This window comes from Anomaloglossus baeobatrachus, chromosome 2, assembly GCF_048569485.1.
Source record: "Anomaloglossus baeobatrachus isolate aAnoBae1 chromosome 2, aAnoBae1.hap1, whole genome shotgun sequence".
NCBI lineage: Eukaryota > Metazoa > Chordata > Amphibia > Anura > Aromobatidae > Anomaloglossus > Anomaloglossus baeobatrachus.
Genome location: NC_134354.1, coordinates 565,534,283 through 565,561,504, shown reverse-complemented (window position 1 = coordinate 565,561,504; position 27,222 = coordinate 565,534,283). Strand labels below are relative to the sequence as shown.

Below are 27,222 nucleotides of genomic sequence, written 5' to 3'. Positions count from 1 at the left end.
AGGAAGAAGTCGGTATAGTTCAAGAAAAACATGATTTTCATGCAGGACAATGCTCCATCACATGCATCCAACTACTCCACAGCGTGGCTGGCCAGTAAAGATCTAAAAGATGAAAAAATAATGAAATGGCCCCCTTGTTCACCTGATCTGAACCCCATAGAGAACCAGTGGTCCCTCATAAAATGTGAGATCTACAAGGAGGGAAAACAGTACACCTCTCGGAACAGTGTCTGGGAGGCTGTGGTGGCTGCTGCACGCAATGTTGATCGTAAACAGATCAAGCAACTGACAGAATCTATGGATAGTAGGCTGTTGAGTGTCATCATAAAGAAAGGTGGCTATATTGGTAACTAATTTTTTGGGGTTTTGTTTTTGCATGTCAGAAATATTTATTTCTAAATTTTGTGCAGTTATATTGGTTTACCTGGTGAAAATAAACAAGTGAGATGGGAATATATTTGGGTTTTATTAAGTTGCCTAATAATTATGCACAGTAATAGTTACCTGCACAAACAGATATCCTCATAAGATAGCCAAATCTAAAAAAACCCACTCCAACTTCCAAAAATATTAAGCTTTGATATTTGAGTCTTTTGGGTTGATTGAGAACATAGTTGTTGTTCAATAATAAAAATAATCCTCAAAAATACAACTTGCCTGATAATTCTGCACACGGTGTAGATCTTAACAGCTCATTTAGAGATTAAGAAAAATGTGGATTTCTCTGGATAGGATATTGGATTGCAGATATGAAGGTATTTTATTTCAACTTCTTATGACCTACATGCTCATATAGAGGGCTTAGGAGGGAGGATCCTACTGACAGATCGCCTTTAAAAGACATTGCAGAAGTGAAATAACTTAACACATAAGATGAATCAACACTTGCAGATGAAAAAATTGCACTCTAAGCCCATTTCACTTTTATCTTTTTGAATTTGGCTGAACACTGTATTTTCTCACAAAACCAATTCAATACAATACCACGTCTTTCTAGTAAAACCCTTGAGTGTTAACTTATTGACAATTATTTAGTGGCAATAGAACAATATCAACGTTTGTTTTTTTTTTTTTTGTTTTTTTTTTATTATTATTATATACTTGCTCATTTTGCGCCACATATATCGGAATATGTTAAGCTAAGAGCAGTAAGGCGGGACACATCTGTATATTCCTATAACCCAATCTTATGTTATTGCCCGAGGGATTTGGTAATTGTAGAGAAAATCTGGGGAAAATTTACATTTCTTGCGGATCTGTTTATGTTGGCTATCAGTGGTATGTTTGTTTTTTTTTAATATTTCTGTTCTGCCGCCCACTTCTATCAGCATAGTTCTCACTCATAAAGGTAGTGATAAATATTCATATATAAAAGGTGAGTTCCAGGATATCTTTTTAGGTCTAGAGACAAGTTCTAGAAGAGTTAGAAATTTCATTAATCTTACCCCCTGCCACACCAGTCCCTGCTCATTAGTGACATGGCAGCAGCAATGAAGTCACGGTTACAGCACGTGACCGCTGCAGCCAATCTCTGGGCCCAATGGTTACACCAAGGTAGATGGCACAAGACTGTTGAGCCCAGTGATTGGCTCAACAGTCCAGTGGTCTTGTGCAGTTGGTGGAGTAGCGGGGGGTGAGTAAGGCTCATTTCCATATTTTTATGCATGCTATGCCTGTAAATTCCTTTAGGAGGAACCCTAACTTTGTGCCATTTATGTGCCATTTTCAGAAAAAATCTTTTATACTTGGCTTAAAAAGAATATACATTATGTTTTTTCTGTGTACATATAAAACATACTGTTCACATCATTTCACTGTTGATATTGCTCAAGGAGCGGATACTGCCAGATCTCATGCTCTTCCTCCGCACACTGCGTAGATAGTTCCTATACCAGATAACACTGATGACTCGAGCCTGGAACTGCTTGGAGACGATATAATACAGGATCACATCCAGACAAGTACTAAGGTTCATCAGGAAGGTGGACACCTTTCCCAATGTGATGTAGTATTTCTGTTGTTCCTGAATCATGGTCAGTAGAAAGCAGACATGGAAGGGCACAAAGCAGACCAGAACCTGCACGATCAGAGTCACTATGATGCGGATTGACTTCTTCTTAGCTTTAGGCTTGAGTCGAGATGTTCTGCCACTGATTAGACTGTAGATTATGATACTATAGCACCCTATCATAATTAATAGAGGGATCAGGAAGAAGAATATCAGGCGAGCATAGTTCAGAATGCTGTTTTGTTTGAAGTGGATGATGTCAAACAGTTTAAAACATGTGGTATAATTATATTTTTTATCCGGATCCTCGTACACAAAAAGCAGAGGGGTTGTGGTTACAATGGTCATTATCCAAATCCCAAAGCATGCCGCCATTGCTTTAGAAATGTTCTTAAGTTCTTTGATGTGTTTGGGCTGCACAATAGCCATGTATCGATCAGCACTTATAAAGGCAAGCAGCCACAACGTGACACTCGGGTAAAAGACTGTGATTGCACCCATGATCCGACAGAAGATATCGCCAAAGGCCCAGGATTGTTTGGCATAGTATATTATACGGAAAGGAACAAACAAGAGAAACATTAAGTCGATCAGTGCCACGTTCATCATGTACACTGTCACAGTTGTTCTTTTCTTCGTCGTGCAGCTAAAGACCCAAAGTGCGGTGATATTAACAAACAGTCCGACGGGCAGCACAATGCTGTAATATACAAGTGCTGCAATTCCATATTCCTCAAACTGCCAGATATACAGCAGAGTGGCTTGGCTTTGATTTCCATTCTCCATTATTAACTCTCATAGATAAAACTTGGTCCCTAGAGGAGCAGAAAGAGAGAAACACAATATTTATACCCATAGTGCAACTGACTCAAATAGAAGCCAGTTAGATGTATTTTATTAATATGTACAAGACCGTTACAAGCATATTAAAATGATTCAGCACATGGACATTTTTTGGAGCAACAACATTGGAAGCTGATGTCCATTGGTTGGCTGATTTTAGCTAGCTCCAGTCACTGTGGTTAGAGGCAGGTGTCAGCTGTATAGAACAGCTGGCACCGGTCCTGTATGGATAGGACTCAATTTCTGAGCCTGCTGCTTTCACTTGATATGTACATGTATGTCCTATGTCTAGAATAGGTTAAGGAGTCCTGGAAAGATGGATAGAATTCGCACCATCGCATTTACAATCACAACATTTTGCACAGCCACCTCAGTTGCCTCAGGGAACGTCATAGACTATGGTTTGAGGGGAAAATTTAACCCCACGCTTTACATTTATTCGTCCAAAAAACCTCCTTACATTAAAGTCAATGGAGCTGGGAACGGATCTGTTATTATAGACTCCTATTATAGACCAGGAAAGAGACATATAGAGACCCATAAACACAGAAAAAGACACAGAAAGAGACACAGACATAGAGACACACACAGAAAGAGACTGAGAGAGAGAGTGAGACGGACAGAGAGAGAGAGACGGACAGAGAGACTGGGAGAGAGAGAGACTGGGTAGAAAGAAACGGGGCAGAGAGAGCGAGACTGGGAGAGAGAGAGAGAGACGACGCTGTCACACCAGGCGCACATACAGAACAGCATCCCCAGCTCCTACCATCATAAAGCCCTGCTGAGCCAGAGCAAGCCAGGAACCCCGGCAGCCAGTACAGCCAAAGTCAGCAACACACCCTGACTAAAGCCCAAATAAAAGAGATCTCAGAGAGCTGCAAGATCCAATACATAGAGGATTGGAAGAGTGAATTAGAGCACTCCCAGAGACCTACCATCTACCGGTCACTCCGGAGGGACTACACTCTGGCCCCATATCTGGAAAGGTTACGCCACCCCAAAGACAGGCAGACACTGAGCCTGTACAGACTGAGTGCCCACAGCCTAGAGGTGGAAACAGGGCGGCACTGACAGACATACAAGCTGCGGGAGAACAGACTGTAGTAGCACTGCCAGCAGCGGGCTCTGGAGGACAAGGCACATTTACTGCTGCACTGTAACAAATACACAGCAGTGAGGGCCTCCCACTTCCAGATACTTACCGCTTATACCCCGGACTTTCCATCCATGATCGAGGAGAGGAAACTCTGCATCCTACTAGGGGAAGAAGAATCAATGGTGGAGATCGCCGCCCGATATGTCACCACATGTTATAAGCTGAGGAGTACTAAAGACCTCCAAATGGACCATCATTCCCCAAATTGTGGCCCCAACACCCCATCCCCAGAACCCTAACCCTTTCCCCTGTCAGACTTCTTTTCTTGCTTTGGCAATGCTAATTGTAGTTTGGTCCTGCCAATAAAACCTATTTGATTTAATTTGATTTGAGAGAGAAGGGGAGCGAGAGACGGGGAAAGAGAGATGGAGACTGGGAGAGAGAGGGAGACGGGGTGGGGGGGAGAGACTGGGAGAGAGAGGGAGACTGGGAGAGAGAGGGAGACTGGGAGAGAGAGGGAGACTGGGGGGGAGAGAGAGATCGGGAGAGAGAGGGAGACGGGGAAAGAGAGGGAGACTGGGAGAGAGAGAGAGCGAGACGGGGAGAGAGAGGGAGATGGGGAAAGAGAGAGAGACGGGGAGAGAGAGAGGCAGGAAGAGAGAGAGACGGGGAGAGAGAGAGAGAGATGGGGAGAGAGACGGGGAAAGAGAAAGAGAGACGGACCGGGAGAGAGCGACAGACCGAGAGAGAGAGAGACGTGGGTACAGAGAGACGTGGGGGGAGAGAGAGAGAGACGGGGAAAGAGAGAGAGAGACAGACGGACAGAGAGAGGGAGAGATAGACGGACCGAGAGAGCGACAAAGAGAGACAGTTATGGGCAACGCTGGGTACTACAGCTAGTCGAATATATAGAGCTGAGTGTATGTACGTGAACGGTATGTGTGTATATCCACTAAAGGAATCCGCACTGTCACAGTTACAATTTCAAAATTTGGCACAGCCACCTTATTTGATGTCATAGACTATGTTTTGAGGGGAAATTTTAACCCTATATTGGCTGTTTTGACAGTTAGCCTGGATATTTATCAGGTGGCCTATAGCAAGCAATCACAGCCCTCCATCTATTTTGCTACAGGTCATTAATAGGAGCTCTGATTGGTTGCTATAGGCAACAGAGGACATTCTTAGGGCGGCTTTGCACGTTGCAACATCGTATGTGCGATGTCGGGGGGGTCAAATCGAAAGTGACGCACATCCGGCGTCACTTTCGACATCATAGTGTGTAAATCCTAGATGATATGATTAACGAGCGCAAAAGCGTTGTTATCGTATCATCGGTGTATTCTCTGACATTTCCATAATGCAGTGCAGAGACAGGTTCGATGTTGTACCTCGTTCCTGCGGCCGCACACATCGCTGTGTGTAAAGCCGCAGGAGTGAGGAACATCTCCTACCTGCCTCCCGGCTGCAATGAGAAGGAAGGAGGTGGGCGGGATGTTTACATCCTGCTCATCTCCGCCCCTCCGCCGCTATTGGCTGCCTGCCGTGTGACGTCGCTATGATGCCGCACGCCCCACCCTCTTAGGAAGCAGGCGGGTCGCCGGCCAGAGCGACGGTCGCAGGGCAGGTGAGTGCATGTGAAGCTGGCGTAGCGATAATGTTCGCTACGCCAGCTATCACAAGATATCGTACCTGCGACGGGGGCGGGGACTATCGCGTGCGACATCGCAGCATCGGCTTGCGATGTCGCAACGTGCAAAGCCCGCCTTAGTATAACACAGCTTATGTGTCAGATAATATGATTTCAATGGTAAGAGAGAGTGGGGCATAGAGTGGGGGAGAGACTTAGTTTCTGTCGTGGGCAACGCCGGGTACTACTGCTACGGTAGTAACCATTAAAGCAGAAAACTGAAAGACAGGCGTTTCTGTGGTTTTTTGAAACCGTACTTTAGTTTAGCTGATATTGATGTCCAAACTAGTTGCCTGCTGCCAATTGTTATTGTATTTAGAAATCTTGGAAAGGGAATCTGTTATCAGGTTTTTGCTACCTCAACACTCAGTATGATGTAAGAGGCTGCAGCGGTTTATTAATTCTGGGCTGCTTGCTGCAGTTTTGATAAATTCACTTATCTCTACTGCAGATATAACAGTTCTCTGAATGCTGAACCGCTTACAAACCCGCCCACACCACGGATTGACAGCCTTCTGTGTACTCTGTGCGTAGGCAGAAAGCTGTCACTCATTATTGGAGACAGGGATATACAAAGATCATAAGTATAGAGGATTACATGGCATCAGGTTTACTAGCCCTATAATGATAATCTCCTGCTGATAAAACAGTGAATTAATGAACAAAAAGGCAAAGCCGCTCAGTAAGGGTGCCTTCACACTAAAAAGTGACACATATGGGGCTCTCAGATTAGGTGGCAAAAACCTGGTGATAAAAGTAATAAAGATACACTTTTATAATTTATCCAGGGCTATATGTAATTTGTGAGTAGGGCTTTCTTACTTTTTTCTTGTTTCCTGGTAGCTGTCTGGACACTTTTTGATTTTTGTCCATCAATACTGGTTAATGTAGATTGTTATACATGGAAAAAGGAAATAGGATCTCAAGAAATTCACGATGAACTTCAGGTTTGGAGAGATATTATTGTATGATTATATTTGAATAAATGTTAATTTATTTTTATTCAAGAATAGATGGAATTTTTTGTTTATAAAAAAAAATAAAAATAAAAATAACACTTCCCCTAAAAATAAGCCCTAACCCTTCTTTTGGACTAAAAAATAATACAAGACCCTTTCTTATTTTTGGGAAGCACATTATCATCTTATAATTCATCTGAGATGTCTTGTAGTTGTATCATCTAGATACAAAAATAGTTGGTTTTTTTTTGTTACTTTCTGCCATATTTTTGTGTACTTTGAAATTTCTGGAAACTTTTGTGTAAAGAAATGTTTTAAGCTCTAAACATTTTAATTAATCTGGTCACGGGTATAGTCCATATAAGGACAGAAATCCTGCTTCATTAAAGGGACTTTTGTAGGATGGAAATTTGCCTTTGCATGCCAGACATTGTTTACTGCGTGTAATTCTATCACTTCTGCAGTTTATACTTCTCTGATGGTTCATTCTCTAAATAATCTTTCATGGAGAAGATTCAGCGGCATCTAAGGCCACAACCACATGTAAACTGGTTTTACTTCAAACATACTTGAGTGACTAATAGCATCTTCTAAAAATAAGTGCTTAAGGTTGTCAGGCCATTCAGTGTTTTCCGGTTTGTCACTGGCAGCTCAGTATCTTAGTTTTCTCACTGAATTTGGGAACTGACATCTTGATGTAAATTGTGCTATCGGTAGTGGATTATTAATCACATTATAATATGCATTAGTGCAGAAACACCAGCTCTCTCATTGAGAGGCTGGAGTACTGTATAGAGGTTAATTCCAGTAGTGTTTAGAAATTATAATGCAATCTTACAGCTTACCCATGGGTGGATAGACCTCACTCAGCACTTCACATGTGTTTAGAAAAACTCCTTCCAACGCGCGTTTTGCATGGATAAATATTTGCCTCTTCCCTGAGAGAAACACTGACTGAGCCTCAATTCTGAGCGGAGACATCACTGAGTTCACCTGAGGTCACAGCTGGAGGTTCTCAAGGTACCCCAGCTGTGACCTTAGGTGAGCTGACCTCTGCTGAACTCTGTGACCTCACCTTAGGTAAAGTCATTGAACTGAATGTCGGATTACCAGATTAGGCAATGTGTGCACATTGAGTATATGGGTGCAGACATATCTGCAAAAAATCTGCATCTCCTGGCAAAAAAACGCACCAATATTGCATGCGTTTTGATGTGGTTTTGGTGAGGTTTTTTTTGCCAGGAGATGCAGATTTGGTGCAGAAATGTTTGCTACCATATATTCAACGTGTGCACATAGCTACCAAATATTCAACGTGTGCACATAGCATAATCCGGTAATATAGAATTAGGTTCAATGGCTTCACCTGAAGTGAGGTCAGTGAGTTTAATCAGTTCACTTGAGGTGGGGTTCCGTGTGAACCTCCAGCTGTAATTTCAGGGGAACTCAGTGACGTCAGTGATGCTGCAGTGAGCGGTCATGTTTTCTAATATAAACATGCACTGTGCCACAGGATGTAGCACAGCCAGGATCGTTGTGGGACCTCGTGTGGATTATTTTGGACATGCAGGAGTGTTTTTGGGGATAATAAATTAGTGAAAGATGGTGTTTTTGTTTTTTAAAATAAAGGATTTTTCTGTGTGTTTTTTTTTTTTGTTTTATTTCTTTTTATTTACAGGGTTAGTAATGGGTGGATCTCATAGACCCCTCTCCATTATTAACCTCGAGCTTGATGACCGCTGTGATTTTTTTTTTTTAAATTTTTTTTTTACAAATCACAGCAGTTATTAACCCCTTATATTACCGCTCTTGCCACTGCACCAGGGCAATCGAGATAAGCAAAGTGCTGGAATTGTCACATCTAATAAATGCAACAATTCTGGGGCGGCTGCACAGGCTATTATTTTTATGCTGCGGGACCTAATAACCATTCCCCTGCCTCAGCATTCCAGCCCCCAGCTGTCCACTTTATTTTTGCTGGGTATCAAAATTCAGGGGGACCGCACTCCGACTTTTTAAATTATTTATTTAATAATTAAAGAAAAAAGCAGCCTCATGGGGTCCCTGGTATTTTAATACACTGCCAAGATAACGCACACAGCTGGGGACTGCAGCCCGTAGCCATCTGCTTTATCTGCACTGGCAAACACAGGAGGACAAAGGAGTTAATTGTGTTAAATTAAATCTCTCTTTATTAATTTTAGAAGTGATATATTTTTATATATATTTTTTCTATATGCAAATTAAGTGATGACACAAATACACTCTCCCTCCCTGAAGAAACCACATGTGAAACGTACATCGGTGGATGTGTGAGGGAACTTTTCCTTCCTGAGACATTGTTATTGATTGGCATTATAAAACACTGGGCTCTTTACTAGTATGATAATATTCTACATGCTCTCTCACTTGCACTCTGGCACCTTAAATTGGGGGATAGTCATTACCTTTGATTATCTGTGACCCTTTTTCCCATGATACTAACTGCCACTAGTTTTGGGTGCTATATACTTATTCTCTAGCATATTAACTCTTTTTGTGCCTGTGCAGTATTGCCCCCTATTTCTCTGTACATTTTTGACGTCCCTCCTTTTTATGTGTTTATGTGCTTTTATGTGTATTTGTGTCATCACTTCTTTTGCATATAGAAAAAATATATATAAAAAAATCTATCACTTCTAATAATAAGTAGAGATTTAATTTTACACAATTAACTCCTTTGTCCTCTGTGTTTGCGATTGTTCATGGAGTTTGTGTTGGTGGTAGGGTGACCCCTTGGGTACCCCGCTCCCTTATCAGGTTTAATATGGTTTTGTGGAGACTCATTTGTTTAACTTTTATCTGCACTGGGTATCACTATTCGGGGGAATCCTACGCTATTTTTTCCAATTATTTATTTTTACACTCCACAACCAATCACAGACACAGGCACACACCGGCAGTCTGACTGCAACCAATCACAGATGCTGTCACACAGGGTGAGCAGGGGAAGCAGTGAATTGTAACTCTTTTGTTTCGTGCATTGATTTTGCTTTACTTGTTGTACTTTTCTCCATTTTATATATAATTACATAGAGATGAGGAAACAGGTTTGCAGTACCCTGGTCCAGCATCTACTTCAGTACTAATAGCCCGACCAGGGCAATGAGAAAATTATTTTGGTCGGCACTGGAATGTGGGCATCCTGGGTGCCTCTTACGATTACTAACTCTCCTGACTTCAAGACATAAGGCAGGGTCCTCCAACCTTTTTTACTTAAAGTCAGCTTCAGCTCTGAGAGATGGTCGCCAGCCACATCCAGCGCCCCCTCACCTCCACAGTAGTGCAATTCAGAACCCACCATAGCCGGTTTGATGATACCATAACCAGTGTGATGATAGTTTGTTTTCTGTGGGGAAAACTTTGATTGAGGCCATGTGCCCCCCTCCCATATAGACTGTATACTTGCATCCAAAGTTGCCACTTTAAGCCCATTTGGTATTTCTGTATCACAGTCACACTCATTATTGCGTCCATCTTCAAGTACCTGATCTGAATTACAGCATCATCTTATCCCCAGCTTACAATATTTCTTTCTCCCCCACCTCCCCGAATCTGCTTGCTCTTCTGTGATGGACCACTCACAGAGAGATCTGCTTTTCATAGGTTTTTGCTATAAAGTGTACTACTGCACCAACCTGGTAGAAGCCGCGAGGCACATATCATAGGCCCATGAGCTACATGTGGCTCCTAAGCCACAGAATGGGGAACTCTGGCCTAGAGGCACAGTAATATCAAGAGACACCCAGGAGGCTAGATTTTAGAGCCAGGCTGCCACACAGTGCAGAAGTGGATGCCGGATAATGTAGCTAATTAGAGGTTTTTGCCAGTTGCTTCTTAAGGCCTCTGCCACACTCACGTGAAATTCACGCACGTGCCGAGAGACACGTATTTTCCCTGCGTGTTGCGTGCAGGTAAGTACGTGTCTCTGGTACGTGCGTGACACGTGTGTTCTACGTGTGCTATCCGCGATAGCACACGTAGAATCGGTAATTATTATACTCACCTGGTCCTTCCTGATGTCCGCGCTGCTGTCCGTGGTGCTGATCCTCGGTCTCCAGCCCTCCCGTCTCCCCGCTGCTGCTGCTGCCAGGCAGTGAAGTGAATATTCAATGAGAATAATGAGCGGCGGTCGGCAGCAAGAGGCAGCAGCGGCGGAGACAGGAGGGCTGGAGAAGGTGAGTTAATGTTTTTTTTTTTTTCACTGACATGTGTGTTTTCTCCGGCGCGTGTCACACGGGACCGCATCCACACTACACCCGTGTGGTGCGGGTGCGGGCCGTGTGACACCCGTGCTGCCGGTGAAAAAAACGGACATGTCAGCGCTTTCAAAAACGCACACACGTACAAACGCACACGGACACACGTTCCGTGTGGTTTTACGTGTGTGTGCCTGCTACAATAGGGTAGCATTGGTTAAAGTGTCTCCGTGCCGCCGGTACGTGTAAAAAATGACAAACACGTGCCGGAGGCACGGATGTGTGGCGCAGGCCTAAAACAAAGAGCAGTAATGTGACTCAACTTCTTTAAATATGTAAATGGCCATACACCTTAGATAGCAGTCAGGTGAACAGTTTTTCACGTTTGTTTTCTCAGTGAGACGAGAGGAATAAGTTAATAACTTAAAGGGAACCGTGAAATTGCCGTCCGATCTTCTGACATCATGTTATTCAGTAGGAGGAGCTGAGCAGATTATAAGACCGTTTTATGAGAAAAGATTCAGTATAACCAGTGTTTAAACTTCACGCCATGGCCATTTTTGTTTTTTGCACTTTTGTTTTTTCCTCCCTGTCTTCTAGGAGCCATAATTTTTTATTTTTCATGAATATATTGAAATTAGGGCTTTTTTTTCAGGATGAGATCTACTTTTGAAAGACACCATTAATTGTCATATATAGTGTACTGGAAAATGGCAAAAATTCCAAGTGCAAAAAACCCCCACAAAAACATGTTGCTTTTGTCGCCACCTTCTGAGACCTGTAATGTTTTCAATTGTCAGGATCTGGGGTTGTGGAGCACTTTATATTTTGTGCCCTGAACTGACATTTCTACTGATACCATTTTGGCTTAGATATAATGTTTTGACACCTCCCAGTGCATTTTATTGCAATGTTGCTGCAGCCAAAATAACTTAATTCTGGTGTGTTTGTTTTTTTTTTTTTTTGTTACGCTGTTTACCTATCAGATTAATTTATTTAATATCTTGAACGGCCATCTCTGAATGCAGTGATATGTGTAGTTGTTTTTTTGTTGTTTTTTAATTTTATTTTCAATGGAGCAGAAGGGGGGTCTTTTGAACTTTTGTGCTTTTTTTTCATACTGTTAATATTTTTTTATACACTTTTTATTGTACTAACTAGTCCCCTTAGGGGACATGAAGCTGCGATCGTCAGATGCATCTGCACTACTCGTGCGTGTATCTGCATTGCTCTGTATAGCTGAACTTACCATCTCCTATGAATGTCGGCTCACTGCCGGGCCGGCGTTCACAGGAAGATTGTCAAGACAGACATGGAGATCATTAGCTGACTCCTGGCTGTCATGACAACCTATTGGCGTTCTGTGACAACGTCACGGGTGTGCCGATTAGAGCAGGGAGTGATCTGTGTGTTAAATCCCACTGTCTGAGATTGACAATGGGATTTAACTGGTTAAAAGCCGCAGACGGATCTCTGTTCCATGTACAACTGTAAAGCCCCCATCACATTTAACGACTTTCCAGCGATCCCGACAACAATAAAACCTGATAAGGATCACTGGTAAGTCACTACATGGTCGCTGGTGAGGTGTCAAACAGTCAGATCTTCCCAACGATGCAGCAACGATACCGTGGCGACCTGTATAACGATCTCGGTGGCACGTGTCTGAGCTCTGAGTCGTCAACGAGGTCGTTGGTAAGGCGTCAAACACACCGATGCATCCTGCCCAGCATGACCTTGACGATCAAAAAATTGTCCAGGCCATTTAGACATGCCCAGCGATCTCCCAGCAGGGGCCTGGTCGCTGCTATGTGTCAAACGTAGTGAGATCGCTGGCGAGGTCATTGTTGCGTCACAGAATCTGAGACTCAGCAGCGATCTCGCTAGCGATCTCGCTATGTGTGAAGGTACCTTTTAAAGGCACATGACAGCTTATCAGATAAGCCCTCATGTGCAGGGAAAGATGTCGGATCATTATGCAAGCCCGCATCAAAGGCAGAGACACTACATATGACTTAAAGAGGTTGTCCCCTACTTTTATAGGCCATCAATATCTGATCGGCCGGGGTCCGACACCCGACACACCCGCCGATCAGCTGTTCTCGGTCCTGGTGGCAGCAGGCAACTGGAAATGCTCCGTTCAAGAACTGCGCCATCTTCTGATAGTGGCCGCAACCGGGCACTGCACATACGCCGCCTAATCAGATCAATAAGAGGCAAATGTGAAATATGAACTATTTTAAAATGGCCAGCAATAAGTCCTGACCTCAATCCCATTGAAAATCTTTGGGGTGAGCTGACATCTGCTATTGGGGAAAAAGAACCCTGCAAACATTCAAGAGCTGGAACAAACTGCTTATTTGGTTTCTTCTTTGAAATTGCAACATATAAGTTGACAATGTTTTATTGTTGTATTACTTTGGACAACTGATTAAAGAGTTCTGAGTGTATAACTTTGGAATATTTCCATTCATTTCTGAATATATTGTATAATCTATGAAAAAAATGAAAGTGTGCCAATAATGGTTAGCTGCATGGTATATCAGTCTACTCAGCTCCTTCTCTATAATAGGGTGACAGGTTCTCTTTAATGGGATCTTCATATTCCAGAAAGTAATCAATTATTGTTAGGATAGGCTTTTACACTCTGATCAGTTGCTGCCTGTCTGCTGAGACCTTTACCAATTTTGATAATGAAGGGGCTGTCCTGGAGAATGATGCACAGACAAGGAGCCAGAGGTATTCTCCATTTGTATACCTTATTTCCAGAGATTCATGGCATGCTTTTCAGGGTGTAAAACTTACTTATTTGAGGGACATAAAAACTCCTTGCACTTCTATCCTAGGCTGCCATTGTTCCTTAACCCCATAACGACGGCGTAACGTCTCAAAACGTCAGAAAAGCAGGGTACTTTTTCTGTTCCAACGCTTTGAGACGTCCTGCCAAAAAAAGACTGTATTGCCCCCCTAGCGACGGAAAATATCGGGGGATTCAGCTACCGGATGTAGCTCAGACCCCCAAGGTTATGAATCTGGGTGTTTTTTTGATCCCTGATAATGTGATCGCCGGTATACACCATATACCGCCGATCACATAAAAAAAAGAAATGGCAGATAATACCGATTTTTTTTTTCTCATCTGACATGATCAAACATGTCAGATGAGAAAGAAATATAAGCCTCTAGTGCCCCCAAGGACCCCCGGTACCGGAGAAATCCCCCCCATCTCCGGAACACCCAAGATGGCGCCGGAGCGCGCCCTAAACTGACGCCGCCTCTGTATTAATTTCCCCCTGATCTGAAATGATCAAACATTTCAGATCGGAGGGAAATTGTCCTACCCCTGAGCCCTCCTCTGGTACACCCGGAGCGGTCTCTGGTCCCCCGGAGCCCCTTCCGGTTCTCCAAAGCCCCCTCCGGTCCACCGGAGTCCTAAATCGCTGTTCCGAACGGTCTCTCTCCCACCCGATCTGGGATCTCCTGTCCCCCCCCCCCCCCCCCCCCCAGTACCTCAATAAAAAATCGCGGCCCCCCCATGGCCCCCCTTCTCTTTTACAGGAAAATGGCGGGCGCATGCGCAGTGTGCCTGGCATAATCTGCCTCCTGCACCCGGCAACCCAAAAAAATTCTGATTGGCTGTTGAGATTTGAATACTGTGATGGGATCTATCACAGTAGTCAAATTGCCAATATTTGATAAATATGGCAGCACTGAGGTCTGCCTCTCTCCTCCCCCTCCCTTGTAGTTGATCTGGGAGAGAAGAGAGAGACACTACGTGCTGCCATATTAGAGATAAAAAGTGATAAATCAACTCCATTCCTCATAATCGATTTCCAATTTTCTGATCATCCCTCCCTTCGTCATTCATCATCCCTCATTGCGTCATTTCCCTAATCAATAATTTATTTTTTATAATCTTTATAAATCTTTTTTAGGGTTAGGATTAAGGTTAGGGTTCTTAAAAAAAAAAAAAAAATACTAGTGTAAGGTTATGTTCCCATGGAGAAAGTGGAAACTAGAAAAGAGAAGCGCTGATAGGGTTTTACCAGATTACACATACGGTTTAGCATATATCACAATACACTCACCGATTCAGGTTGTGAGAGGTCACAACCACCATAGATAGCATCAGATAATGGCGGCTGCAGCGGCCCCACGTGTTTGCAGATCAAAGTGGAGAAGGGGTTAAACCCGCGCAATCCGCCAGATAAATGGAATAAAAGAATGTTCTGAATTATCAACATCTCCTCTGAATTTATCTGGCGGATTGCGCGGGTTTAACCCCTTCTCCTTCTCCACTTTGATCCCCATGGAGAAAGTGACATTCCACAGGAGTTCCCAGAAAACCGCAATACAGCTTTCTCTGTTTCAATACTGCGGTTTTATTGCGGAATGTCCTGCGGATATGCTGCGGTCATTCTGCATTGAGGATACAGTACCATGGCTTCGGCACTGAATCCTCAATGCAGAACAAGTGCTGCAGTGATCGGTGAGTTCATACTTACCTTCATCACACAGCACTTCACTTTCCGGCTGTGTCTATCTGCACATTGCAGGAGAGGGTGGGCGGGCCTGCACTAGCTCTGGCTGTCACATGACTGGAGCTCGTGCAGGCCCCACCCACCTCCTCCTTCCTGCTCCTGGGTCCACTGCATCGGAGGAAGTGACACCGGTGTGTTCTATCAAGGCAGGTAAGTATGGGACCCTGCAGAGAAATCTGCAGGAATAATTCACATGCTGCAGATTTTTCCGCAGGGAAATCCGCATTATTTCTGCTGCGGAAAAAAGCGCAGCATGGCCACAGCACTCCTCAAATGCCATAGAAATGGCTGGGGACTCGCTGTACTGCGGATTCTTGAAAAATCTGCAGAATTTCCTCAAAAATACCGGCAAATTCCGCAAATTTTCCGCAGCGTGGGCACATAGCCTTAGATTAGATTTAGGTTTATTTTTTGTTAGGCAGGAATACGTAAAAAAAAACCATGGCCCGCAAAATGTTTACTGCTGAGCAAGCGTACTCACTACTTGCGTCTGGCAGTTCCGGGTCAGAGACCAAATCGGCCTCAGAAAGAGAGATGTTTTCAGATAGCGGTGACGATTCGGCTTCCTCCACGGGGTCCCACATCCCACTAGTCATCACTGCTGAAGCATTAGGGGCAGGACCTAGTTCTGCAGTCCCCCATCCTCCCTGGTACCCCGACCCGTCCTTTACCCCACAGATTCCTTCTGCGTACTCCAGAATGTGGACCATGCAAATGTTTTTGAAACATCTGATCATCGGACAAATAATTCCAAGATTTGATCACTCACAAAGTTTTTGCACCAGTCATCTTAAGGGCCATTTACACGCTGCAACATCGCTAACGATATATCATCGGGGTTACGGTGTTTCTGACGCACATCCGGTGTCGTTAGCGTCATCGCAGCATGTTACAGGCTAGAGCGTCCTTAAACGATCGCAAAAGAGGCAAAAATCAGTTTTCTGAGAGAGATCGTTTATTTATGAAAAATCGTTGTCTGATCAGTAGCGATGTTGTTTGTCGTTCCTGTGGCAGCACACATCGCTATGTGCGACACCGCAGGAGTGACGAACATCTCCTTACCTCTGTCCACCGGCAATGAGGAAGGAAGGAGGTGGGCGGCATGTTCCAGACGCTCATCTCCGTCCCTCCCCTGCTATTGGACGGCTGCCGTGTGACGTCGCTGTGACTCCACACGTACCGCCCCCTTAGAAAGGAGGCGGTGCGCCGGCAACAGCGACGTCGCAGAGAAGGTAAGTCCGTGTGACGGGTGTTAGCGATGTTGTGCGCCACATGTGAAGTGGTCCCTAATAAAATGGTTTTGTAAATTTTGATGTAAAAATGAGAAATTGCTGATGAACTTTGAACCCTTCTAACTTCCTAACAAAAAAAGCAATTTGTTTCCAAAATTGTGCTGATGTAAAGTAGACATGTGGGAAATATTATTTATTAACTATTTTGTGTGACAGAATTCTCTGGTTTAACGGTATAAAATTCAAAAGTTGAAAATTGCTACATTTTCAAAATTTTTGCCAAAATTCAATTTTTTTCCATAAATGCAAAAAATGTTGTCCAAAATTTGGTACTAACATGACATGACATCCAATATGTAACGAAAAAACAATCTCAATCACTGGGATCCGTTGAAGCGTTCCAGAGTTATAACCTCATAAAGTGACACTGGTCAGAATTGCAAAATTTGGTCTGGTCATTAAGGTGAAAATTAGCTCCGTCACTAAGGGGTTCATTTCACTGACACACATATGGATGAAGAAGCCAATAACCTTATCCCTCATTAATGTCACTAGACTTCCCAACAGTCCTTGTTTTTTATCTCAACTAATCTAACACACAAAACTTTGAGGTTATCAGTGTGGGTGAAGGCTTTGGTCACTGAGGCAAATGCACAGGCATCTATTTTAGGGGAGCCTGTTATCAGATTAATTTTTCTAGACTAGTGGCAGCATGAATTAGATACTCTATGTTGTCTTGGCCATGTATATTTTACTCTGAAACGCTATGGCATGTCAGAGAAAATATACTTTGAAAAGCCATCTGGGCATAAATAGGAAGATTTGTCCAAGGCAGATCACCTGTGTATTTAGAGACCTTTCTGTCTAGAGCGGTGGGGTGGGGAGAAGTTATTCATCTGAGACCTACAGTCCCCAACCGACTTTTCTAAATCTGTTTCCTTTGAAACGACACATGGTGTTTTGATTCATGGTGCCCGTAGCTTGGGCAGCATTAATCAGATGACAGGTTCAATTAGCTTTAGTAATATACCAGTGCATTTTGCATCAGTGATGAAGACTAGCAATACAGCTAGAAATGGCCTCATCCTAACAGCTATAACCATTGATTCAATAAATAATAATGGTGGATCTGTAGGCTCGGGCAACCTTCCTCCTTTGTTGCAAAGCAAATAGACTAGACTAAATGTTGTTCAGTAGAAAGCTTCATATATCTGTGGTCTTTACAACAATGCTAAATAAGATGCCAAACTGATTTCGAAGCCAAGAGCTCAATAAGCGCTCCACCCAGAGCCATGTTGGCTTGTCTATACATACAGATTAATTCAGTAAGTGTAATATAACTGTATAATCTGTGTTAAGGATTCCGGTATGGAGTCTATCAGAATATGTGGACACTGTTGGTGCTAAACAAACTAAAATTTCCATTCAAATTATAGGAGAAAGGGTTAAGGATGCAGTAACTGATCTGTCCCCTATTTACTTCATTTCTAAAATGATGGACTATTTGCACTTACCCATCAGTTCATAGTGCGTCTTGTGCTCCGTGGTCTCTGCTTTGCAGATGATCTCAAGAATGGGACTTCCTCCTGCAGACTGCTTTTAGGGTACTTGAAGTCAGGAAATGAAAGCAAAGTGTGAATCAGATGTCAAGCCGGCTGAAACCCTGTACAAAAAAGTATCCTCCCTCAAAACTTCACGGGAACTAGCATCTTTATTGACCTTATTTGTAAAATGCAAGAAGTAATGGTGGGCGAGGATTATGTGCCTGGACAAAAATACCGTCGTCTGTTTTATAATGCCTCCCATAAAATCATATAGGACAATGTCTTACAGAACTGAAACTTCTTTTGCAGTGAATACCCTTAGTGGTTGAATGCTAGAATGAGGATGTAGAGTAGTTACTGACACATACAGCAGATTGGGGGAAGATAGAGCAATACGTTCAGACATTGCCACTATAAGGATATGTGCACACAGTGCGTTTTGTGCGGCGTTTTTGCGCGTTTTTCAGGTGCATTTTTGTTCAGAAAACTGCATGACTTTGCTTCACTAGCAAAGTTTGAGTTTTCATTTTTGCTGTCTGCACACAGCGTTTTTTTTAGCTACGTTTTTGTGGTGCCCACAAAAACGCAGCATGTCAATTATTTTTGCGTTTTTCACTTCGTTTTCCACCCATTGAGTTCAATGAGATGTTCAAAACCGCAATGAAAAACGCAAATTGCAAATATAGCTGCGTTTTAGTGCGTTTCTATGACTAAAAACGCAGCTATAAACACATGGGGTGGGTAGTACAGTGACGTGTACAGGAAGAGTATTCCTTCTGCTGGTAAACACAGAAGCGTGAATCCTCCCAGTACCGCAACCGCTGTTTCCACCTCCCGTCCGGCGCCATGTCCAGGCGGGAGGTGGAAGCAGCTGCGAAATCAAAAGTGAACAGTAGAAAAAAAAAAGTCATACTCACCGGTCTGCAGACTCCCGACATGTCCGCTCCCAGCTCCTCTTCTCGGTACCGCCACCCCTGCTCCGGCTGTGTGCAGACTCCCGGGCACGTCCGATAGCTGCAGGACCTGGCGGTGATCAGCTGATGTGGTCACCTGACGCATCAGCTGACAGTATAAGTGCAGTGGTGAGGTCGGCTTTTTACCGTCCGGCTGGCTTAAACTATCAGCTGATGCCGTCAGTAGACTTCATCAGCTGATTACCGCCGGGTCCTGCAGCGATCGGATGGGAGTCAGCACATGAGTAGCTTTTTTTTTTCTTACTCATGCATCAGCTGATTGTATAAACGGCGTTTATACAATCAGCTGATGTGTGATGTGATTCACGTCCTTGAACCTGACAAATCATCTGATCGCTTTGCCTTCCAGCAAACCAATCAGATTATTTTGGATCCGGATTGGACGGCACCTTGACCCAGGATTACTGCGGAGGGGGGGTTCTTTAGTTATATAAAGTTGGAGTCACTAATTGTGTTGTGTTTTATTTCTAATAAAAATATTTTTCTGTGTGTTGTTTTTTTTTTTTTTTTTTTTATCTTTACTAGAAATTCATGGTGGCCATGTCTAATATTGGCGTGACACCATGAATTTCGGGCTTAGGGCCAGTTGATAATATACAGCTAGCCCTAACCCCATTATTAACCAGCGAGCCACCCGGCATCAGGGCAGCTGGAAGAGTTGTATACAGCGCCAGAAGATGGCGTTTCTATGAAAGCGCCATTTTCTGGGGCGGCTGCGTACTGCAATTCTCAACGGTGTTGCACAGAAAGCTTGGGCACCCTGCGCTGCGGATTCCAATCCCCAGCTGCCTAGTTGTACCTGGCTGGACTCAAAAATTGGGCGCAGCCAATGAAATGATTAAAAAAAAAAAGGGCTTCCCTATATTTTTGGTTCCCAGCCAGGTACAAATAGGCAGCTGGGGGGTTTGGGGTAGCCCGTACCTGCCTGCTGTACCTGACTAGCATACAAAAATATGGCAATGCCCACGTCATTTTTTTGGGGGGGGCAAAAAACTCCTGCATACAGTCCTGGATGGAGGATGCTGAGCCTTGTAGTTCTGCAGCGGCTGTCTGCTCTCCTGCATATACTAGTGGATGGAGCATGCTGAGCCTTGTAGTTCTGCAGCTGCTGTCTGCTCTCTTGCATACACTAGTGGAAAATGAAGAACATATTGAAGAAGGAAATGACATCAGACATTTTTTTTCAACAATCTTTAATGGCATTGTTCACTCATAAAAAATGCATCAAAACACGCACCAAAATGCATGCGTTTTTTTTGCTGCGGGTGCGTTTTTGTGCTTTTGTGCGGCACAAAACCGCAGCGGCAAAAAAACGCCAGTGTGTGAACTTAAGGTACCGTCACAGTAAGCAACATCGCTAGCAACATCGCTGCTAAGGCACAACTTGCTAGCGATGTTGCTGTGTGTGACATCCAGCAACAACCTGGCCCCTGCTGTGAGGTCGTTGGTTGTTGCTGAATGTCCTGGACCATTTTTTAGTTGTTGCTCTCCCGCTGTGAAGCACAGATCGCTGTGTGTGATAGCGACAGAGCAACAACGAAATGTGCAGTGAGCAGGGAGCCGGCTTCTGCGGACGCTGGTAACCAATGTAAATATCGGGTAACCAAGGAGCCCTTCCCTTGGTTACCCAATATTTACCTTCGTTACCAGCGTCCGCCGCTCTCACACTGCCAGTTCCGGCTCCCTCCACACGTAGCTGGAGTACACATCGGGTAATTAACCCGATGTGTACTGTGGCTAGGAGTGCATGGAACAGGGAGCCGGCACTGGCAGTGTGAGAGTGGCGGACGCTGGTAACGAAGGTAAATATCGGGTAACCAAGGGAAGGGCTTCTTGGTTACCCGATGTTTACTGTGGTTACCAGCGTCCGCAGAAGCCGGCTCCCTGCTGCCTGCACACGTAGCAGAGTACACATCGGGTAATTAACCCGATTTGTACTGTGGCTAGGTGTGCAGGGAGCCAGCGCTAAGCGGTGTGCGCTGGTAACCAAGATAAATATTGGGTTGGTTACCCGATATTTACCTTAGTAACCAAGCGCAGCATGCTTCCACGTGTAGCGACGCTGCAGCGATCCCTGCCAGGTCAGGTTGCTGGTGGGATCGCTGGAGCGTCGCTTAGTGTGACATCTCACCAGCGACCTCCTAGCAACTTACAGCGATCCCTATCAGGTTGTATTGTTGTTGGGATCGCTGGTAAGTTGTTTAGTGTGACTGGGCCTTTACCCTAAAGGTCCAGTCACACTAAACAATTTACCAGCGATCCCAACAACGATAGGGATCGCTGGTAAGTTGCTAGGAGGTTGCTGGTGAGATGTCACACTGCGACGCTCCAGCGATCCACCAGCAACCTGACCTGGCAGGGATCGCTGGAGCGTGGCTACACGAGTTGCTGGTGAGTTCACCAGCAACCAGTGACCAGCCCCCCAGCGCTGCGTGGAAGATGCTGCGCTTGGTAACTAAGGTAAATATCGGGTAACCAACCCGATATTTACCTTGGTTACCAGCTCACGCAGCTACACGTGCAGAGAGCAGGGAGCAGCGCACACTGAGCGCTGGCTCCCTGCTCTCCTAGTTACAGCACACATCGGGTTAATTACCCGATGTGTGCTGTAGCTAAATGTGCACAGAGCAGGAGCCGGCACTGACAGTGAGAGCGGCGGAGGCTGGTAACAAAGGTAAATATTGGGTAACCAAGGACAGGGCTTCTTGGTTACCCGATGTTTACATTGGTTACCAGCCTCCGCAGAAGCCGGCTCCTGCTGCCTGCACATTTAGTTGTTGCTGTCTCGCTGTCACACACAGCGATCTGTGCTTCACAGCGGGAGAGCAACAACTAAAAAATGGCCCAGGACATTCAGCAACAACCAACGACCTCACAGCAGGGGCCAGGTTGTTGCTGGATGTCACACACAGCAACATCGCTAGCAACGTCACAAAAGTTGTTCGTTAGCAGCGATGTTGCTAGCGATGTTGCTTAGTGTGACGGGGCCTTAAGTGTCCTAAGGGGATTATCATTATTCACTGCTTGGAAAGGTGACCATTTATAACATCTTTGGTGAAAGGGTTTACTTCCAGTTTTATTAGTGTGAGGGTCAACAAACCTTCCTAGAAGTGTCAAGAAGGGAGCAAATGATATTGACATGACTTTTGCTTGGGTTGGATGTTTTCCTTTCGCAGCCTCTTCCCTGGAAAAGATGGTTTGTTGGCTGTCTCTCACGTGTGGCTTGTTTGAGGAAATTGTGACTGTAAAAGAAAGTTTTCACCCACAATTATTAGACATCTTAGTCATTTTAGTTCTTCTTTGAAGAGGAAGTGGACATGATTAATTGGCTTAATCTGTCTTTGTGTGCTGATAAAAATGCTATACACTACTGGTCAAAAGTTTGGACACACCTTTGCATACAGTGGTTTTCCTTGTTCTTATTAGAATGTGCAAATTTTAAATTTAGATTGATGGCAACAAAACTAGGAAATTAATAGCTATGGAGAAGAGTGATGGAAAACATCTGGAACAAACTAGAATGTGTTAAACGCTGTGTTCCTAAAATTACCACCCTTTTACTCTGACAGCTTTACACTCCCTTGGCGTTGCTCTCAAGCAGCTTCCATCAAGTAGCCACGTGGAATGATTTTCCAACAGTCTTGAAGGTATTCCCAAATGTGCTGAACACTTATTGGCTTCTTTGCCTTTTCTAAGTTCCCTCTCATTCCAAACATCTCAGTTGAGTTGAGATTAGATGATTACGAAGACCATGTCATCGGTTTCACTACTCTAAGGGCCCAGTCACACACAACGACTTACCAGCGATCCCGACAAGGATACGACCTGATAAGGATCGCTGGTAAGTCGCTGGGGAGATGTCACACAGTCAGGTCTAACCAACGACGCTGTAACGATACAGATCGCAGTAGCGAACTGTATAACAATCTCGGCGGTCATTGGGACCCTGTCACACAGCGTCAAACACAGCGATGCGTCCTGCCCAGCGGGAGCCCGACAACCAAAAAATGAACCAGAACAGTGTGTAACGATCAGCGATTTCACAGCAGGGGCCAGGTCACTGCTTAGTGTCACACAGAGCGAGATCGCTGATGAGGTCACTGGTACGTCACAAAACCTGTGACTAAGCAGCGATCTCTCTAGCGATCTCGCTATGTGAGAAGTACCCTTAACCAAAAGGAAGAAGGTTATCTAGCTCTTATATAGCCTTGAGGTGAGTTTTGGATCATTGTCCTGTTACAACACAAATGATGCTCCCAATAAAGGTCCAGTCACACTAAGCAACTTACCAGCGATCCCAACAACGATAGGGATTGCTGGTAAGTTGCTAGGAGGTTGCTGGTGAGATGTCACACTGCGACGCTCCAGCGATCCCACCAGCAACCTGACCTGGCAGGGATCGCTGGAGCGTCGCTACACGAGTTGCTGGTGAGCTCATCAGCAACCAGTGACCAGCCCCAAGCGCTGCGTGGAAGATGCTGCGCTTGGTAACTAAGGTAAATATCGGGTAACCAACCCGATATTTACCTTGGTTACCAGCGCACGGAGCTACACGTGCAGAGAACAGGGAGCAGCGCACACTGAGCGCTGGCTCCCTGCTCTCCTAATTACAGCACACATCGGGTTAATTACCCGATGTGTGCTGCAGCTAAATGTGCACAGAGCAGGGAGCCGCGCACAATGCTTAGCGCTGGCTCCCCCCCCCCCCCCCCCCCCCCCCCCCCTGCTCTCCTTGCTACAGCACACATCGGGTTAATTAACCCGATGTGTCCTGCAGCTACATGTGCACAGAGCAGGAGCCGGCACTGACAGTGAGAGCGGCAGAGGCTGGTAACAAAGGTAAATATCGGGTAACCAAGGACAGGGCTTCTTGGTTACCCGATGTTTACTGTGGTTACCAGCCTCCGCAGAAGCCGGCTCCTGCTGCCTGCACTTTTAGTTGTTGCTGTCTCGCTGTCACACACAGCGATCTGTGCTTCACAGCGGGAGAGCAACAACTAAAAAATGGCCCAGGACATTCAGCAACAACCAACGACCTCACAGCAGGGGCCAGGTTGTTGCTGGATGTCACACACAGCAACATCGCTAGCAACGTCACAAAAGTTGTTCGTTAGCAGCGATGTTGCTAGCGATGTTGCTTAGTGTGACGGGGCCTTAAGTGTGAACCAGATGGGATTGCATATTGTAAGGGTGCCTTTAATCTGTTGTAAATCAACAACATTATCACCTCAAAGAACACACTTTAACTCCATGCCATATATTTACAAGAACACAGGGTTAAAGCACCTGCTCTGCAATCTAGCAGGACTAGAACGGGTCTCCTGCTGTTGGACACAACCACTTCTGGTGTAGCTGACCTAGATCAGCTCTACCAGTAAATTTGTTACTGTGCTTGTCTGTTTTACCCTGTAACTGAGGCTCTTCTAGATGTCCCAGTTACAATGAGGATAAAATTATAAAGAAGTGAAAAAATGATCCTCAACTTTGTTCTCTAGACATTGAAATTATAAAGAAAAAATATATCTAAAAAATTGCAAAAAAATAAAATAAAAATTAGCCTCCTCAGAAAAATAAAAATGTTAATTTCCCCCTAAATGTTGCTTCATTCTTATTTCATTTTTCATTTTAATAAGAGGTAATGGAATAAGTAACACATAATTACGTGATTTCTCATGTACATGGCAATACCCTATATGTACAGTACTGATTGAGCATACATTAGGCCTTTCTTCTGCAGCACACATTTGACTAGAATAAATTGTCGTGTTGCGTTTCCAAAGTCCCTGTAGTGGAACAATAGCAGAAACCTTCAACAAGTGACCCAATTTTGGAAACTACACCCCTCAAGAAAAACTAATCCTGGGATCTTGTGAGCATCTAGAAACCACAGGTGCTCCCATTGAATTTTATAAAATAATGGGACTTGAAATTAGAAAAAATGTTTTTCCACTAAAGTCTTACTTTAGCCCCAAATTCTTCATTTTCACAAGGGATAACAGTTGTCAAGAAATAGCACAATCTGTAATGTAATGTAATTGCTCCTGATTGCAAAAACTCCCAACTGGTGGTTGGAAACTCCTGTGCGGACACATGGCAGAGCACTGAAATGATAGAGCGCCATTTTGGAGTGCAGATTTTGCAGGAATGGTTTGCAGGTGCTACACAGATCCCCTAATTTGCCAGAACAGCAGCCCTCCACAAAAATGGCTCTTTTACAATTTGCACCCCTCAGTTAATTCATCCAGAGCTATAGTGAGTAAGTTGACACCACAGGTGTGTCACAAAATGGTGTACTGTTGAGCCATGAAGAATAATTACCGTATATTCTTTACACTTTAATGTTGCCTTAGCCTCAGATTTCTAATTTTCAGAAGGGTTTATAGGAGGAAATTAGCACAATAATTTGTTATGCTCTTTCCCCCAAACGTGAGTATTTACTATATGGGGTTGGAAACGATGCTTTGGATACGCGGCAGGGCTTGGAATTGAACTAGCGCTATTTGGCTTTTGCAGCTCAAATTTCGCTGGATTAGGTTGCAAGTGCCATACACAGAGGTCCTAAGGCACCAGGATAGCCGGAAATATCTCCAAATGACCCCATTTTAGAAATTGTACCCCTCTAGGAATTTATCTGTGGGTGTCTGACTGTTTTAACCCCCAGGTGGTTTCCAGAAATAGGCACGCCGTGGATGTTGGAGAGTGAAAATTTCACGTATGCTATTGTAATGTCCAATACATTGTGTCTATCTAGATAGATCTTCTGGAGACATGCAGCCCATAATTTATTGAATAGGTTTTTCGTGCCAAAGTAATTCCATACATGTGGACGCTAACAGTGGTTTGAGCACACTGCAGAGCTCAGAAAGGAGGACCATTTGGCTGTCAATCAAAGAAGAGTGAGGGAGGGGTGGGGAGAGAGGGAATACAAGCTGATGGGAAGATCCACTTAAACTGTTAACGCCATGATGCACTGAGCACCTATAATTAGTTTGAACAGCCATTCTGTGCTGACAGACCTGTGATCAAAGTGTTAAATACGCTGAGATACTTTTGTATTGCTGTTGCTGTGTGTTAGTTTCACACTGACATATGACCTGCTAGAACCTGCTTATGGCTAGGCATACCAGGCCACCACAGAATGGAGATGTGTAGGTGATTGTTGCTGTATGAGCTCAGATGTCAATTAAGTCAAGTTCTCTTCAGTGATCATATAGGCACAGCTCTTGTGCCCACACTATTGCCATGACAAACCTGTATGTTATATTGTGGGAATATCTTAGTCACTTATTGAATGGTTGGTGGGACATAATAGTTAAAGGTCAACAGATGAGATTTAAAGGGAATTTGTCAGCAGGTTTCTGCTATGTAATCTGAAGACAGCATGCTGTAAGAGTTAAAACAGAGAATTCAGCTTTGCGTGTCTTCTCTCACAGTCTTTTTTGTTTACCTGCCTTGTTAGTTTAAGCCTCTTATCTTTATCATTATTGGGTCTCAGCAGCCCATGAGCTGTAGTCTGACTCCGCCCCCTTCTGTGATGAGCTGCTTCTTTCAATTCCAGTTCAGTTAAGTTTGATGGTCGCCGAGCATGGACAGCACGCTTCAAATCATCCCACAGATTTTCAATGATATTCAGGTCTGGGGACTGGGATGGCCATTCCAGAACATTGTAATTGTTCCTCTGCATGAATGCCTGAGGAGATTTGGAGTGGTGTTTTGGATCATTGTCTTGCTGAAATTTCCATCCCCTGCGTAACTTTAACTTCGTCACTGATTCTTGCACATTATTGTCAAGAATCTGCTGATACTGAGTTGAATCCATGCGACCCTCAACTTTAACAAGATTCCCGGTGCCGGCATTGGCCACACAGCCCCAAAGCATGATGCAACCTCCACCAAATTTGACTGTGGGTAGCAAGTGCTTTTCTTGGAATGCCGTGTTTTTTTTGTTTCCATGCATAACGCCTTTTTGTATGACCAAACAACTCAATCTTTGTTTCATCAGTCCACAGGACCTTCTTCCAAAATGTAACTGGCTTGTCCAAATGTGCTTTTTCATACCTCAGGCGACTGTTTGTGGCGTGCTTGTAGAAACGGCTT

General features: G+C 44.3%; 2 protein-coding genes across 3 annotated transcripts in view; one reads left to right on the top strand and one right to left on the bottom strand.

The window, feature by feature from the left end:
• The window catches only part of UBAC2 (UBA domain containing 2), a 298,565-nt gene that overhangs the window by 56,016 nt on the left and 215,327 nt on the right, over positions 1-27,222 (top strand). The window lies entirely within an intron of this gene.
• Positions 682-18,189, bottom strand: GPR18 (G protein-coupled receptor 18). Its single transcript, XM_075336717.1, has 2 exons — positions 18,122-18,189; positions 682-2,823 (listed from the first exon to the last, which is right to left on the bottom strand). The coding sequence occupies exon 2, from the start codon at positions 2,792-2,794 to the stop codon at positions 1,802-1,804; it is 993 nt and encodes a 330-aa protein (XP_075192832.1). The 5' UTR covers positions 2,795-2,823; positions 18,122-18,189; the 3' UTR covers positions 682-1,801.

Excerpts from the sequence above, each read along its gene's own strand:
- GPR18 (XM_075336717.1), bottom strand. The coding sequence starts at position 2,794 with ATGGAGAATGGAAATCAAAGCCAAGCCACTCTGCTGTATATCTGGCAG.